At 35.8% G+C, this 16,092-nt stretch overlaps 4 protein-coding genes across 6 annotated transcripts in view; 2 read left to right on the forward strand and 2 right to left on the reverse strand.

Annotated features, from left to right (window-relative positions):
* LOC145316261 (tryptophan--tRNA ligase, cytoplasmic-like) overlaps nucleotides 1–16,092 on the forward strand; it is a 309,384-nt gene that overhangs the window by 170,520 nt on the left and 122,772 nt on the right. The window lies entirely within an intron of this gene.
* Nucleotides 1–16,092, forward strand: part of Ufm1 (Ubiquitin-fold modifier 1) — a 268,608-nt gene that overhangs the window by 135,074 nt on the left and 117,442 nt on the right. The window lies entirely within an intron of this gene.
* The window catches only part of Cals (calsyntenin 1), an 82,521-nt gene that overhangs the window by 31,464 nt on the left and 34,965 nt on the right, over nucleotides 1–16,092 (reverse strand). The window contains exons 3-5 of the mRNA XM_080156681.1: nucleotides 8,026–8,153; nucleotides 6,115–6,470; nucleotides 4,207–5,747 (exon numbers count right to left, since the gene is read on the reverse strand). Of these exons, the coding sequence (XP_080012807.1) occupies nucleotides 4,207–5,747; nucleotides 6,115–6,470; nucleotides 8,026–8,153 (2,025 nt within the window). The remainder of the gene's footprint in view (nucleotides 1–4,206; nucleotides 5,748–6,114; nucleotides 6,471–8,025; nucleotides 8,154–16,092) is intronic.
* Nucleotides 11,240–16,027, reverse strand: LOC145316253 (methylcrotonoyl-CoA carboxylase subunit alpha, mitochondrial-like). 2 transcript variants are annotated; one of them, XM_080156674.1, is made up of 6 exons: nucleotides 15,892–16,027; nucleotides 15,530–15,660; nucleotides 14,505–14,588; nucleotides 13,504–13,575; nucleotides 13,041–13,154; nucleotides 12,542–12,680 (listed from the first exon to the last, which is right to left on the reverse strand). In XM_080156674.1, the coding sequence occupies exons 2-5, from the start codon at nucleotides 15,614–15,616 to the stop codon at nucleotides 13,107–13,109; spliced, it is 291 nt and encodes a 96-aa protein (XP_080012800.1). In that variant the 5' UTR covers nucleotides 15,617–15,660; nucleotides 15,892–16,027; the 3' UTR covers nucleotides 12,542–12,680; nucleotides 13,041–13,106. The 2 variants fall into 2 exon arrangements, with proteins under 2 accessions (XP_080012801.1, XP_080012800.1); XM_080156675.1 differs by lacking the exons at nucleotides 14,505–14,588; nucleotides 15,530–15,660; nucleotides 15,892–16,027 and adding exons at nucleotides 11,240–11,383; nucleotides 11,959–12,129 and having other exon boundaries at nucleotides 12,519–12,680; nucleotides 13,504–13,538.

Here is a 16,092-nt window from a genome sequence, read left to right on the forward strand (position 1 = left end):
TGGGGGTGGTAAAGTCTCCCAGAAACATTTTTCTATTTATGGCAGTGAAAATTCAAAAGGATTTTTCCAGTATGGCTTCGAGACCAGACTGGATTAGGACCAGTTCTCTGCCATACTGAAAACTCAAGTATAGCATCGTTTTACAGACAATTACCCACGAATATTACAATACGAATCATTAAATTAATACTAGTTTTGTTAGCCTATCCTTTGGTCCATTGCGGCTAACAAAACTGGTTTTAAATCCTATAATTTTTAATTCTAGTATACGCGGAAAGCTGTCTATGATATGATGTGATAAATAACTATTCTGCCTCCATTCCCAATTTTAGGACCCCCACCCACCCTTCCAGAAAAAACATATGCACGCCCTTTAACACAATCTATCAAGGATATAGGGGAAGATCAATGGTTGGTAAATATGATCCACCACAGCTCCATTATTGATAAGTACACATATTTTTAAAAGCGAAGCTTTTCTATAATTAGGGTCGGTCCGTCCGTCCGAGACAGATAGTTTTTTTTGTTAATTTAGGCATGTTAGAATTGTCCTATCGATTTCAAACTTTGCATGGTGATTCCTGTAGTGGTTAGGTACGATTTAGATAGCGTAGCAACACTATAATCATTACCAGAATGTCCGTACGTCCATTTTAAACATGTAGATTTTTCTGCTTTTTTAACAACAAATTTTTATGTGATCTAATTATCCGTTTGATCTGAGTTTTGGTATATTGATTCCTGAAACAACAAAGTACAATATAATAAGCGAAGTAACTGTATAATCAAGTCCTAAAAATGTAAGTATGTCCATAAGCATTATCCTGTATCAAGCAGTTTTTCAACAAATTTTCTTACAATTTTGCTTCAACTCTGATACTTCTATATTCTGATTACTCAGTTCTGACACTATTCAAGTGTTAATGTCCGTTTGTCCTAACGTTTCAGTGCTTTGCTTTTATGGATGTTGTCATCTTTGTTATATTATAGCTTCACAGACACAAATTACTTCAAATCTTAAATCGACAGGTTTCAGGCTATATTTCTCATTAGCAAATTTTTTAATAGTTATTTCTCGCATCGTATTATAAACGGCTTTCCGCGGATATAGAATGTACAATTATGAGATTAAAACTAGTTTTTTTAGCCCCGAGGTGCCGAAGGCACCGACTAAAAACCGATTGTACATTTTTATATTCGTAGAAAGCTGGATATCGTATGATGCTAGACATAGTTTTTTCGTATGGATGAGAACCGGTTCCTATTCACCGGATTCGAATGAATACGAGAAAATAAATTCTTGGAACATAAATTTTACTATTTTTTCAGTATCTTTATGTAACTGTGAATTCTGAAATTATTTTAATATAATCTTATATTGGACAATAAAATTGAATATAAATTGATTTAAATATCCTTAACGGCTTCTTCAAATATTTCCATGAAAATTTCAATATTTCTTTAATAATAGTTATTTCTCGCATCGTATTATAAACAGCTCTCCGCGGATATAGAATGTACAATTATAAGATTAAAACCAGTATTTTTAGCCCCATTTATTTTAATCTTATGATTGTACATTTTTATATTCATAGAAAGCTGGATATAATACGATGCTAGACATAGTTTTTTCGTATGGACGAGAACCGGTTCCTATCCACCGGATTCGAATAAATACGGGAAAAATTGAAAATAATCCTGATTTTTTTATCTAAATATTGTTTGTAATACTTTTGTATATTTAGCCAGACTAGGGTTGGGTTTTTAGAGTCATTGCGGCACAGATGTACACAGTATTACATGAAGGCTTGAGAAGTAAAAAAATACGGATATTAAAATAAAAAATTATGAGATTTAAACCTGAGGGGTCGAAGAGATAACAAAACTGATATTGATTTTTATTTTGTAAGTCATAGAAAATCGTCTCTAATACGATGCAATACATGAGTTATCAGTATGGCTCATAACCGGTTCTTATCTTTTATGCTCGCATTCTAATGTACGAGAACATGCAAAATAGTTGTTTATTGCACCGAATTATAGATAGCTTTCCGCAGATAATGATATGAAAAATTATAAACTTTAAACCAGTTTTGTTAGATGAGGAGCTGAAAGCCTCGGCTAACAAAACTAGTATAATTTTATGATTTTTATTAAAATTTATCTATAATAAGATACATTATTTTTCAGAATGGCTGAGAACCAGTTCTAATCCAGTTTCGAAGCCATACTGGAAATTACATTACTGTACATAACTGTGAGAAAAAAAACGACCCTAGACCCGAAACTTGTGTGAGTATCCCTGTGCGTCAATAAACTTTCCTGTTTTTGGCCTGATTTGCGCCATCCAAACTGTCTCAAAACTTTTTACACAAAATATAAAACTCTTTTTTTCATGTTTGTTAGAGTGTGTGTTTGTAGGAAATGTATGTGTGTATATATAGCCAAGAAATCAATATCCATAAAAGCGAAGCTCTAAAATAAAATGAAATGACAAAAGAACATTAACACTTGTAGAGCGTCAGAACTGAATAAGCAGAATATAAATGTATAAATATAAATAATATTGTGAGTAAATTTGTTGCAAAAATACAGGATACTGTTAAGGACATACTTACATTTTTAGGAATAGAGATGCTTCGCTTATAACATTATACTTTGTTGTCCTAGGAATCAGTTTTCCAAAAATCAGATGAATAGGATAATTACAACACATGAAAAATTGTCATCTGATAACGATTATAGTTCATACGCTTTCTAAATCGTACCTAACTGTTTTTGGAATCATCATGTTAAGTTTTAAAACGATAGGACAATCTAACCTGTCCAGATTAACGAAAAGAGCTAACCGTTTTTTAGAAAAGCTTCGCTTATAAAATATAGAAGAGAAAGGGGGATAAAAGGAGGTTAAACGCTTTATTTAATGTCAAAAGTTTTTTTTGTCATGGATCATTTTTTGGCATATTCAGATGGTTACAAAGTTTGGAACAGGTTTCCATAACTTTCTTTATATTGTAGGTATATGTATTATGTATATCATCTAAGAGTTATTATAAATGTGTTCTTTGGTTTAGCAGGAGGGGGCATTAAACACTTGATAAAAATACAAGACTGTAGAAATTGTAAACACACATAAAATCATTTGTTACTTAAAGAAGGTGTATCAACTTTTTTTTTATAGCTAGCCGGTCCTTTTAGTAAGTAGTAGATGTAAAATTTTTCATAGAATTCAGATATGCAATCGGTTTTTTTTGTAGACCTCTTATTTTTTAAGTAATTTAAGTTTTAAAAAAAAAATTAAGTCGATTTTAAGGTACTAAAATGCAACAAAAAAAAAGAAAGAAAATGGCCATTATGAACAAAAATAGTAAGATCTTTAATTTGACACCTTACTTTTTCAATTCTGTCAGGTAATTATTGAAAAAATCGATTTCTCTAAACCCACGAGAATAAAAACTTTGAACTTAATTTTATTATTTCACAGATAAAAAAATATGGGTTCATATATACCTTTAGAATCAGAAAAATATTACGAATTCATTGTAAGCAAAATTGAAAAAAAAAGTTTACAATATAGTATATAAACTACAATAAAAGGAATTATATGAAAATATCATATTATATTGTACAGGCAACGTCTTAATTCTTCAATTGAGTATAAAAATGGGAAGGGGGTAAAGAGGGGGTAAAGAGGGGGTAAAAAAGGGAAGACAATAGTGTTGCCTGAACAAAAAATACAATTGGCCATTTGTTTTATTTTTTATTTTTTTACTTTTTTTCAATTTGGCTTACAATGGATTTGTAATATTTTTCTGATTCTAAAGGTATATATGAACCCATGTTTTTTATGTCTGTTTGAGAAAATATTTAGGTCTAAAGTTTTTATTAAACCGAGGTTAAAAAAATAGATTTTTTCAATAATTACTCAACAGAATTTTAAAAGTAAGGTGTCAAATTAAAGATCTTACTATTTTTGTTCTTACTGGCCATTTTCTTCTTTTATTTTGTTGCGTTTTAGTACCTTAAAACCGACTTAATTATTTTTTTTTAAAACTTAAATTACTTAAAAAATAAGAGGTCTACAAAAAAACCGATTGCATATCTGAATTCTATGAAAAATTTTACATCTACTACTTACTAAAAGAACCGGCTAGCTATAAAAAAAAAGTTGATACACCTTCTTTTAAAAAATTATGAAAATCTTACCGTTTGTGTGTATTCATTACTGGTGAATCTATCATTGACTTGCGAGCAGGTCAGCTTAAACTGGCGGTTCAGATAGTACGCCGGCTTCTGGTTCGAGTAGGACACCAACTTCAGCACGTCTTCGTAGCTGCTGATATCGTCAACTCCGCGGAACTCTGCCCCGGAATCGCCGACAATACCGTCAATGTTCATGGTCTTGAGCATCAGCTCCGGCAGGTTCAACCTCTCGTGGTCGGGATTCAGCGGGGGGAACACGGTGATGATACATTTGTCCAGGCGGTTGTCAAAGCTCTCGTCCAAAGAAGCATCTGTCTTCTCTGAGAAGGTCACTGTCATGTCTTCAAATATGCGGACGCCATCTTTGAATTGGGCATAGTTTCTTGTGATGTTCTGTGTGCCCTTCAGTTGGATGGTTGGTTGGATGACTGGAAGTACCAGAACCCTGGAAACTGACACAGGAACCTCTATTTTAGTTCCCTCCATGCAGGTGATTACGGTGTTCATCTCCAGCTTCCTGCTGCCAGGTGCAGGATACTCCCGGGTGTTCAAGTAGGCAATTTGTCCAACCAACACCTGCATGTTCTTGGGATCCTTTCCGTCGATTGTGACCTGGTTGCCGTGGGTATTTGTGATCATCTCCATGCCTGGATCTAGAAGGCTGGTAGCAGGTAACTGTAAAGATTCCCCACATTCCACAATGCAGCGCATGACCTCGTGGTACTCCTGTTTGTTGGGCAGCACGGATAGGCCGGCCAGGTAGCCCTTGAATTGGTGTCTCATCTTCATATCAGATCCTTGCCAGCAAGCTCCAGCGGTTAAGGTCGTCTTTAAGTCACTAGCCGGATGCAGAGGCCAGTCATCAATTATTTCTGGGTTGTTCTGCTTTGGTCTCCACGGTTCACCATCAAGAATAAGCTCAAGTGACTTGGCTGATACGATAACAGAGTAGTGATGCCATTTATTGTCACAAGTCTGAGGCAAGGTCCAGCGCCATTCTGCTGGCTTAAACACATTTCTCTCCTCCTCCACATATTCCCTTCTCAGCAGAACAACAAGTTTGCAGTTGCGGATGAACATGGCAAAGTGGTGCCTGTTTTTGCGGTGGTCATCAGCAAGACACAGAATGTGCTCTTTTGAGTGTTTCTCCAGGTTTTTAGCCTGGTGGCGCATCCAAGTAGAAACTGTAAATTCTTGACCAAAATGATGGGGCACAGCATCAACAGGAATAGTGACGCCCGAGCGGCCATCAAATTTGTATACAACGCCATTTTTCTCCTCATCCGCAACCTTCAGCTTATCTGCCCAGGGGTTGCCAGCTGGCAGCAGATCAATGGTCTCCTTGTTGGCGCCGCAGATTTTCTTTTGGCTGTGAAGGCTGTAGGTATCCCTATCGCATCCAACACCCTTGTCCTCGGTGTGCAGCGTAAGAGTGGTTTCAATCCTGGCAGGCTTGCACTGGCCCGGGCATACCTGGAACTTGGCCTGGGGAAATACAGGCTGTGGACCAGTACCAGGTACGTACGTCATGCTCGTTGATACATCTACAAAATAAATGTTTATTATTCCCTAATAATTTGTCATCATAAATTAGTATATTTGTCTGTTTTAAAAGTAAAAAAGTATTCGATTTACAAATCTAAAAATAGTAATTATCAAATATACAAAAGTGAAGGCCTATTTGCTCTGCAAGAAACAATGTACAAAAAGTAAATGATAGTTTGCATTGTTGGAAATAAGAAAGGGCAAGCAAGCTTTGCATTACCCTTTTGTGCAGGAAATATAAAAAATATAACTTTTCAAACTTTTGATAGGTAGGGCCTCACTTACACCTCTTATCCACCCTCCATCCCTTTTCTATTGTGTACTTCTCACATTTTTTTTGCATTATAAATTGTTAGTCCCCAGTACCTGTCCATGATGTAACACAGTGAGGTAATACAGCAATAGTCACGAGTATCGGACTCGAGTCCTTGCCGCCGCAGTCCGTGGCCACCACACTGAACACGTGGTTCCTGGACTCCTGGGCGGACAGCGGCACCGTGTTCCTCAGCACCCCCTTCTCGTTGATGGTGAAGGGCTGGTCTGGCGTGCTGATGCGGTAGCTGCAGATGCGCCCGAAGGTTGGCGAACAGTCGCGGTCGACGGCGTCCAGGGAGATTATGGCGTCGACGATGTCGCCCTCCTGGATCTCTCCGCTATACTCCTCGACCCTCCACTCGGGCATGTATTCATTCACATCTCGTACAGCAATATTCACGGTTCCCCTGGAAAAAAAGTACAGTACAGTTAGCTTTTTGGCTAGTTAGTTTCATATTTTTCTGGAGTTTAATTTTATTTTAGTGAATGAAAGTGGAAGCTTAAAAAAACATTCAATCAATTATTATGTATCAAAAAATTTATTTAATATTAGTATTTTCATTAAAAAATATAAAAGTAAAAACGCATTAAAAAAATTTGCAATCGCCCATTAATAAATTAGAAATTTAACAAAAGAAAAGAATCACTTATTGAAAGAAAATTGTTTTTAACAGAGGTAAAATTGGTTTAAACAAGGAAAATATTATCTATAAGTAGGGTAACAAGAACGTGCAATAAATATTCAAGATAAAGAAGGGATATTAACTAAAACACTGGAATGTAATATTCTTGCTGTCAAATTTTGGCCTCAGAAAAACTGCGTTGTGACTTTGTATTCGTAACTCCTTTTGAGGAAAAAACAGACGGACATAGAGACATACCTAGGTTATCGATAAGATATGCTTCTAAAAAGTAAAAGGTAAGGAAGACAGGGAGGGAGGGGACATTGGGCTGTTTGATCCCCAAAGTTTTAAAATTACGTTTTCTTTGTCGTTGGCTTTACATCTTTGGACTTTTATCAAATTTGATTGGTAGGTTCATTGAGTTGAGTGTCTAACGTTTCAAATTGTAATCTACGGAAAGGGATGTACATCAAAATATCGGCCATTGTCTTATCCCTTTAGATCCCTGAAAGGAAAACGATGACTAAATGTAGAGAGAAATGAGGGTATCATCAGGGAAGCAGGGATGGATAAAGAGATAAAATATTAATCATGCTCTTAAAGATGGAGATATGTAATTGAACATAAATTTTGTACTTTTTGGGTAGGAGAAATCAATGTATCTCCCATAACCATTTCCCCGTTTGCCTAGCTCCAGAAGTAGCATAGAAGACTGGACTTATTGGACTCTTGAAGTCACGCAACCAAAACATTTTGCATTTTCATTCAATTTAATAAACTTTTCTCCATAATTAAGTTTTTCACCTTTCTTTCATAAATGCATTAACCTCATATATACATCCATCTTATATTAGAAGTATAGTATTACTCAATTTTTCCTATATTAGGTATCTAGTAGACTAAGAAAATAGCCTAAAACCAAACTTGGATATTAAAATTAAAAACAGGGACTTCTATAAAGAAGCTTCCATAAAATGGAGAATCGGTTTAGTACTTATAGAAATCTTAAGCTACAAACAAAAAAGAATTTACTACTTTATATGATACTAGCAGTTTCGCCCCTAGCCTCTAGTGGATTTTTTTTAAAAATTAAGCATTTCTGGTGCTGCCATTTATTTTGAAGTATGTGCCTATTTTTTATGGGGGGGGGTTTAATTTTTAGGGGGGTTGGGGGTGTCCCATCCCCCAAGAAAAAATCCTAAAACCACCACAGGACCAGTAAGTATATTCCCTGAAGAGTAGAATCCGATCAGTTCAGTGGTTACCGAGATCTTAAGGGACGGACAGACGGACAGACATCATTCTACTTTGTATTATAGATGGTATCAATCTGTCCTACCTCTCTGATTGTTCTCCTGTGCATGCCACAGCTTGAATAGTTAACGAGTAGCTATCCTCTGTCTCGCAGTCCAGTGGTCTGCGGGCTCGCAGCTCTGCTTCTCCTGTTAGCTCGTCTATCATGAAAACCTGAAATAAATGATATTAATAATATGAATCGTATTATAGACAGCTTTCCGCTGATATGAAGTTGAAAAATTATGAAATTAAAACCAGTTAGCCCCAGTTACATGATTTTTCAGTGTGGCTTAGAACCGTTTCTAATCCAGCGGATATTAAAAGGACTCTCCACAGAAAAATCAACTTTAGATTTTTGAAAATCTAACCTGAAATTATTATTCTCTGTTCAATTTTAGGCATTTTTTGTTTTTGTGGCATCGCGATCGAAGCCCTTTGAAATTTTTTACCTCCTTTAAGTGAATCCTCCCGCCATTTAATTTGTGCTGCTTTAGTGATTTTTAGCTTCTATTTTTGCCGCCGTTGCCGCATTCATCGCCCTTCTCCGCCGCTACTCCGCTGTACGTCGCTTTTTAATACATGCTCCCCTCTCCCTTGTTCAGAAATTAAATGGAGGCTGGGGGTGTTGTGTATAGCTACGTACGCAATGTATAGCGGAGTAGCGGCGGAGAAGGGCGATGAATGCGGCAACTGCGGCAAAAGATGGTTATATTTGGCGGAGGCGAACACAAAATGGAGGCGGCAGGATTGTCCAGTCAAGGAAGAGGATAAATCGTAGAGCGGCCGGTTGCAATGGAGCAAATGTTCTTTAGCGGCGAACACATATTGAGTGGAGGAAAGTGTAGTATATATTGTTATAGCGGCAGTACAAATAGGCGGCGGACAAAATTTTCAAAGGGCTTCGATCGCGATGCCACAAAAACAAAAAATGCCTAAAATTGAACAGAGAATAATAGTTTCAGGTTAGATTTTCAAAAATCCAAAGTTGATTTTTCTGTGGAGAGTCCTTTTAATATGTTTCGAAGCCATACTGGAAAAAACTATTCCTTATAAATTTAGATTAGAAAACTTGTTTATCAATTTCTCTAGATCAGGATAGCTTTTAATGTAAAGATCAGGGATCTGAAGGGATAAGACAATGATTTTAAATTGATGTACATCCGCAATGACGATACACAAAATTTCCCCTTCTGTAAATTACAATTAGTGGTTGAAACGTTTGGACACTCAACCTACTGAATCAACCAATCAAAATAAAAAAGTTCCCAAAGTTGTTAATCCAACGAATAAGAAAATGTTATTATAAAACTTTGGGGACTAGTGTAATAAACAGCCTATAGTCTCCTCTCTCCCTGGTAAAGATCTTGATTTTTGTGGGGAATCTACCCCAAATATTTTCAAGTCTAAAGAGAAATACAAACATACAAACTCATAAACAAATCAAATTTAGGGTTTGTTTCAAAACATGTCTTGAATTTAGAAACTTAATATGCTTTTCATAGACAGAATATTAATAAGAATATCAATAAGATATTTCTGATAAGAGGTGAGGGAGTAAAGGTGTAAAAATGGCTTTAAACTGTCCACACTTGACTTTTACATAGAAATAGCCTAAAATAATCATGGGACCTATGTAAAACTTCCATGAAAAAATGGGTTCTCGGACAAACAAACTAAACTTACTACATTAAATTAAATTAAACTACTAAAAAAATAGCCTAAAAACGGCTAGAATCTACAATAATCGATTTTAATAACCTCTGGATTACAACCGGTTCTCAGCCGTACTACAAAAAATCATGTATAGCATCGTATTACAGACCATTTTCCACAAATATTAAAATAAGCATAATAAAATTAATACCAGTTTTGTTAGACCAGGCCTTCGGCCTCTCGGGGCTAACAAAACTAGTTTTAATCTTAAAATTTTTCATTTTAATATCCCCGGAAAGCTGCCTATAACAAGATGAGATAATTAACTATTCCCGACTTGTTAGAAATGCAAAGAAACAAACAGACAAACAAACAACCAGTTGGTTATAAAAAAGAATTGTTTATCTGGCTTTTTGTGTATAAATACTTTTCAATACAGACTAATGATTCTCTTTCTTATAAAGAAAATCACTGAATATAGATAAACAAGGAAGATAATGTCCATAAGCAATTATAATTTTTGATAAATACAATAGTTAGTTAGGAAACTTTCTTACATAAAAGTAGCAGTATATCTTTAAGTCATTGTGTGTGTATATGTGTGTTTATGTTTGTGTACCGAAGGATCTCGTTAAACGGGGAACCGATACAGTCCTCTTTTGTAATGCAGCTTCTCATAGGTCCTGGTAAGGTTTATAACTATTTTTGGGAAGAATCCTACCACCCTCCCAAAAGGAATTGCCCTTTGAAAAAATTACCCCCACAAGATAATTTTTTTTACTTTTTCTTCCTAAAAGTTTGTACCTTTGAATACCTGGGTAAAAAATGAATGAAAAGCAAAAAAAATTTATTTCCTGTGACGGCTGTGGGCATATCCAGTAGTTATAGAGAAGCTGCGCAGCTGATATAACAAGGTTTATGCAGACATAAAGCATAAAGAAGAATGATTGTTGAATAAACTAATTAGATTACACATGTTATGTTATGTTATGTTATGTTATGCCAATTGATATATTATTACTTGGATGTTACACCAGATTTTTATGTACTCTCATAAAGTAATACTCGCAGCTGCCTAAAATAACGATAACCCCTAATCCCTACCCAGGACGGAATTAATACCATAAAAAAACCTAGTTTTTACCACTTTTATGGTAAAATTTTACCAGCCTATACGATTTAAAAGGTGGTAAAATTTTACCGTAATCGTGGTAAAAACACTTTTGGTGGTACTCTGTGACGCTTTTTACCAGCGATTTTTACCACAATTATCGGTAAAATTTTACCAGATTTCCGGTAAAATATTACCATTTTAGGACGCAAATTTATACCAGATTTTGACCAATTTTTACCACTTTTTTGGTAAAATTTACCGCAAATTTCTGGTAGATTTTACCGAAAAAGTGGTAAAACTGTTCAACACCTGGTAATATTTTTGCCCTAAACTGGTAAAATTTTACCAGAAATAGGGTAAATATGGTAAAAATTTACCAATAATTGTGGTAAAAACGGGTGGTAAAAATCACGAGAAAGTGGTAAAAAACGACCTTAATTATAGAAAAACATCGCTTGTAGGTATAAATCGCAAAAATAAAAAAAAATTGTTTTCATTTTTATCTTTATTGATTGAAACAACACTTAAACATATTTTTCTTGATTCTACTGCTCTGGCCGCGAAAACTGTTGCGCAACCTCCTGGATTTGCTGGGCACCGGCCCCATTCGACCTCGTATCATGTGATATTCAACCTGGAATAAAATTGCTCATTAGTTAATTAGATAATTACAGGGATATAAAGGGATAAGACAATGGCTGATAAATTGATCTTCATCTCTAATGATGATACACATCGTTACCCCTTCTGTAGATTACAATAAGTGATTGAAATGTTAGGACACTCAACTTAATGAACCAACCAATAAAAAATCAATAAAAGTACCCAAGGTTGTTAGGCCAAAGAATAAGAAAATGTTATTTGAAAACTTTGGGGGCTAGTGTAATTTACAGCCCAATGTCCCATCCCTCCCTACTAAATATCTAATCTATAATACAAAGTAGAACGATGTCTGTCCGTCCGTCCGTCCCAAAGATAAAGCCTATACTCGCTGTTTACGCAAATGTGTCAGAACTTCCCCCCCCCCTTACTCTCACACCTAAATTTTTTCTTTTGAAAGCAAAAATAAAAGTGTGTAGGTTCGACTCCCCCTCTCCCCCCTCATTCATTTCCTACAGGCATCTTGACACGTGGCAAAAAAATCAACAAACTTATCTAACTAAACATCTTTGAAAACGCAGAACGAGAAAAAATAAAGGGAAAGCTTACCTGGAAAACATAATCAGTAACAACATCCGTGGCTAACAAGAACAGGATAGTACTCGGCTTTACTGATTATATGCTTCACGTGGCGTATGGAGCCTTCTTTAAGAAGTTGAGCACAGATTTTAGCAAGGCAGCCCGCTGGGGTAGGCAGTGAAAACCAGGCTTGGGTACATCCTAAATAGAGATAGGTTGTTAGAAGATTTTAGCAAGGCAGTAAGAATGTTTGGAACTTTATACAAATGTCTAACTACGTTTTAAATCAACCATCTCTCTCCATAGGCATTAATCAAGTATAATTTCCCAGGGATATAAAGGGATAAGACAATGGCCGATAAATTGATATACATCCCCAATGATGATACACAAAATTGCCCCTTCTGAAGATTACAATTAGTGGTAGAAACGTTTTAGCAATCAACATAATGAAGCAACCAATTAAAATTAAATAAAAGTCTCAAAGGTTGTTAAGCAAACGAATAAGGAAACGTTATTATAACACTTTGGGGACTAGTGAAATAAAAAGCCCATGCGTTCCTGATAATTTCCCCTGGAACAAAACTGACCTGAACTTCTACGTGTCTGGGGTCAACAACAAACTTCTCCAGGAGCATCACTTCGTCACCGAAGGACTTCATCGGCTCGCGCTTGGCAGACTCCAGCTGGGCCTCGAACTCGCCAGCGGTCATGGCAATCCTCATACCCTTGCCACCCCCTCCGCGGACAACCTATGACAATATCAAATAACAGTTTTCCACAGGTAGAAAAATAAAAACAATATAAAATTTAGCAGCTACTCTACAATAAGGTATGCCGTCACTCCGTCTGACTGTACTATATATCATTACACAATGGTAGAAAAATATAACACTACATTTCTTTACATACATATATATAATTTATATAACTTACATATTCCTTTTTTTTTTAACATTGATTCCCAGAATTATACCTAAGGTATAATGTTATAATCGAGCCTTGAAGTTGAAATATATTATGTCATTGTCCATATTAAACATCCTGTTTTATATTTATATTATTTACTATTTTATTGCGGTACATGTGGACATACTTGTCCTTGTTCCCACCTTGATCATAACAGGGAACCCGATCTTGTCTGCCTCCGCCTTCAAGGTGTCCAGGCTCTGGTCCTCTCAGTGGTAACCGTGGATTACAGGTACGTTAGCGGCTTCCATGATCATCTAAAAAACAGGTTAAATATTAGAAAAATTGTAACGACAGACTTCTTTTAAATACACAGTTGCTTTTCCTAGAGCCTACTTGTGTTTCGTCTTAAAAGAGGATGGTTGGAGGGTTTTTACCAATGAAAATTTTCGAGGTCATTTTTCCAAGAAGCGGTGTCATACCCCCCCCCCCCCCCCGCCAAAAAAACAGCATAAACATTCCCTGAAAATTATGGAAGACCAGAAGATTGAGATCGTAGAGGACAAATGAACAGACATCCTGTTACTCCGGTATAGTATAGAGTGTTATTTCTTTCTACTTGAAATCAACCAAAATAAGTTCCTGAGTAGCTACTCTATCATTTACCTTAGATGTAGACTTGATACCCATATCTCTAATGGCAGTGGACGGTGGACCAACAAATATAACTCCTTTCTCCTGATAAAAAAAAAAATTTAAATTAAAAGGTAGGTATCATTCTTATTAATATAATATTACATTCTTGAAATTAACCAGAAAAAAACGTAAGCAGTACAGTGGCGTGCACAGGGTTTTTACGGGAAGGGATGTAATCTTAGAGGTTTTTAAAAAACGGGGGGGGGGGGGGGGAATCTACATAATTTTAATTTTAAGGGGTGTGTTGTCAACCCCATTCCTCACACTAATGACCGTGGACAAGATAATGAACGAAATATACATATATAAATCCCCAAATATATTGAACAAAACAACACCTTAGATTAGTTCAGACACTGCTAGTTTGAATGAACCAATCAAGATTTAAAGTTGTGAGCTAACGTGCTTATAAAACTTTGGGTACCAGTATAACTTCCAGTCTAATATCCACTCCCTCCCTGCAGTCAAATGGAAAATATTACCTTTCCAGGGATATAAAATACACGTGGATATTATTAATGACATATCATGGAAATTAGGTTCCTAACATGGACTTCATATATTGGTCAGTTCGTTTACCCAGAAGGAGGTAAGGGGGTGTTGTAAGGGAGGAATAAGGGTGTATCTTTATTTTAGCCCGCTGTGAGTACCGCTTTATTAGAGTACATGAAAAACTGGTGTAACATCCAGGTAATAATATATCCATTTACCCAAGAATCTTAAGGGATAAGACAATGGTCGACAAATTGATGTACTGTACATGTACAACCCCATTGATGATACACAAAATTACCCCTTACATAGATTACCTTTTGTGGTTGATACGTTTGGACACTCAACTTAATGTACCAACCAATCCGAGATCACTTAATCCCCAAAGTTGTTAAGCCAACGAATAAGAATACATTATTATAAAAGTTTGGGGACACGTGTAGTTAACAGCCCATTGTCCCCTCCCTCCCTGCATTTACCTGGCAAAGATTAGCAAACTCGACATTCTCGGAGAGAAATCCATAGCCAGGATGTACAGCATCGGAGCCGGTTTCCGCCGCAACCTAAGATAATACAGTGTATGGTCAATAGTAACTAAGCCCCTAGAGGCCTCTAGGGGCACTTGAGTTAGTGGTGAGTTGAAATAGATCCCAACATTTTTTTATTTTAGTTTCAATAGAAAAAGTAAAAAATCCATCTTAAGGCTTAAATATGATCAGAAAATAGAATAAAACCAACTCAGGACCTATGTGATGCCTACCTAAAATAGAGAACCCAATCGGATCAGTAGTTATTTAGAAAAAAAGTCTTACTGCTTTATATAATAGGATGATGCATATAAGAGTTATTCTAAATCTTAATAGGTAGATTCTTCCAAGTTTCAATTTAAATTATCAATCACACCATTAAGCAAAAAACAACACCCATTTTTTTGCAATGTGAAAGGTGTGGGGAGGGGGGGGGGGGCTGGGAAAGAGCCGACCCACTACCTTGAATTTTAATTTTTCAAAGTTTTTAAAAAATAAAATTTTTGGGGTAATTTTTCTTAGGCCTATAAAAAAATCCATGTATAAATTAAAACCTTTCCGAGACATACAATAAGCTTCAATGTAGAGGAGAGACGTGTACGTACGCTAGATATTTCGCTACAAACGAAGACAAACAAACATCCTGTTACTTTTATTTAAGGATTATTTTAATCAATCAATTCTTGTAATGTCCATCTAAAACTAATACCTAACAGTATAATGTCAGAGATATAAAGGGATAAGACAAAACAATGGTCGATAAATTGATGTAAATCCTCAATGATGATTAACAAAATTACCCCTTGGATTAATATTAGTGGTTGAAACGTTCGAACACTCAACCTATTGAGCTAACCAATCAAAATTCACTAAAGTCCTGATGTCGAAAGTTGTAAACCAACGAAAATGTAAACGTAATTATAAAACTTTTGGCACTAGTTTAATAAACAGTATCTCCTCTCTCTGGTATAATATACCTTTAAAATAGTATCTCCCCTGAGATAGCTCTGTTGTGAGGCAGCTGGACCAATTCTAACAGGTTCGTCCGCCATGGCTACATGCATAGAGTTTCTGTCGCTGTCACTGTAAACTGCCACAGTTTTAATACCTATAATAAATTTTGACTAAAACACAATAAAATGTAGGTAACAAAGGAAGGGTTGGGGCGGAGGTGCCACTTTATATAGGAAACAAATAAAAATCGTCGGAAAAAGCCGTTTTTTAAGCAAACAAAAGCGCGTTTTGCTCTATCTGTGAGATATTATGAATAAGATAATGTTAAGATTTGATATTAAGATGAGAAAAATTTACGTTCACAGTCCCTTTAAAGACACAATACCTGTAATAATAATACCCTGGCCTTTCTCATTATAAGCCTAGGCAGAGCCATGCTGGTGAGTGATGCTAGCCCAAGCGTGGACCGTGGTGAACTGTACTTCTAACGCCAATACCTAATTACAGGGTTACGAAAGTTTAAATTGATGTTTTTTTTTTTAATGTTAATATTAAATGTAATATAGTTTTGTAATGACATATAAAA

The sequence above is a fragment of the Acartia tonsa genome, chromosome 4 (genome assembly GCF_053477335.1).
Source record: "Acartia tonsa isolate MP-2025a chromosome 4, ASM5347733v1, whole genome shotgun sequence".
Classification (NCBI taxonomy): domain Eukaryota; kingdom Metazoa; phylum Arthropoda; class Copepoda; order Calanoida; family Acartiidae; genus Acartia; species Acartia tonsa.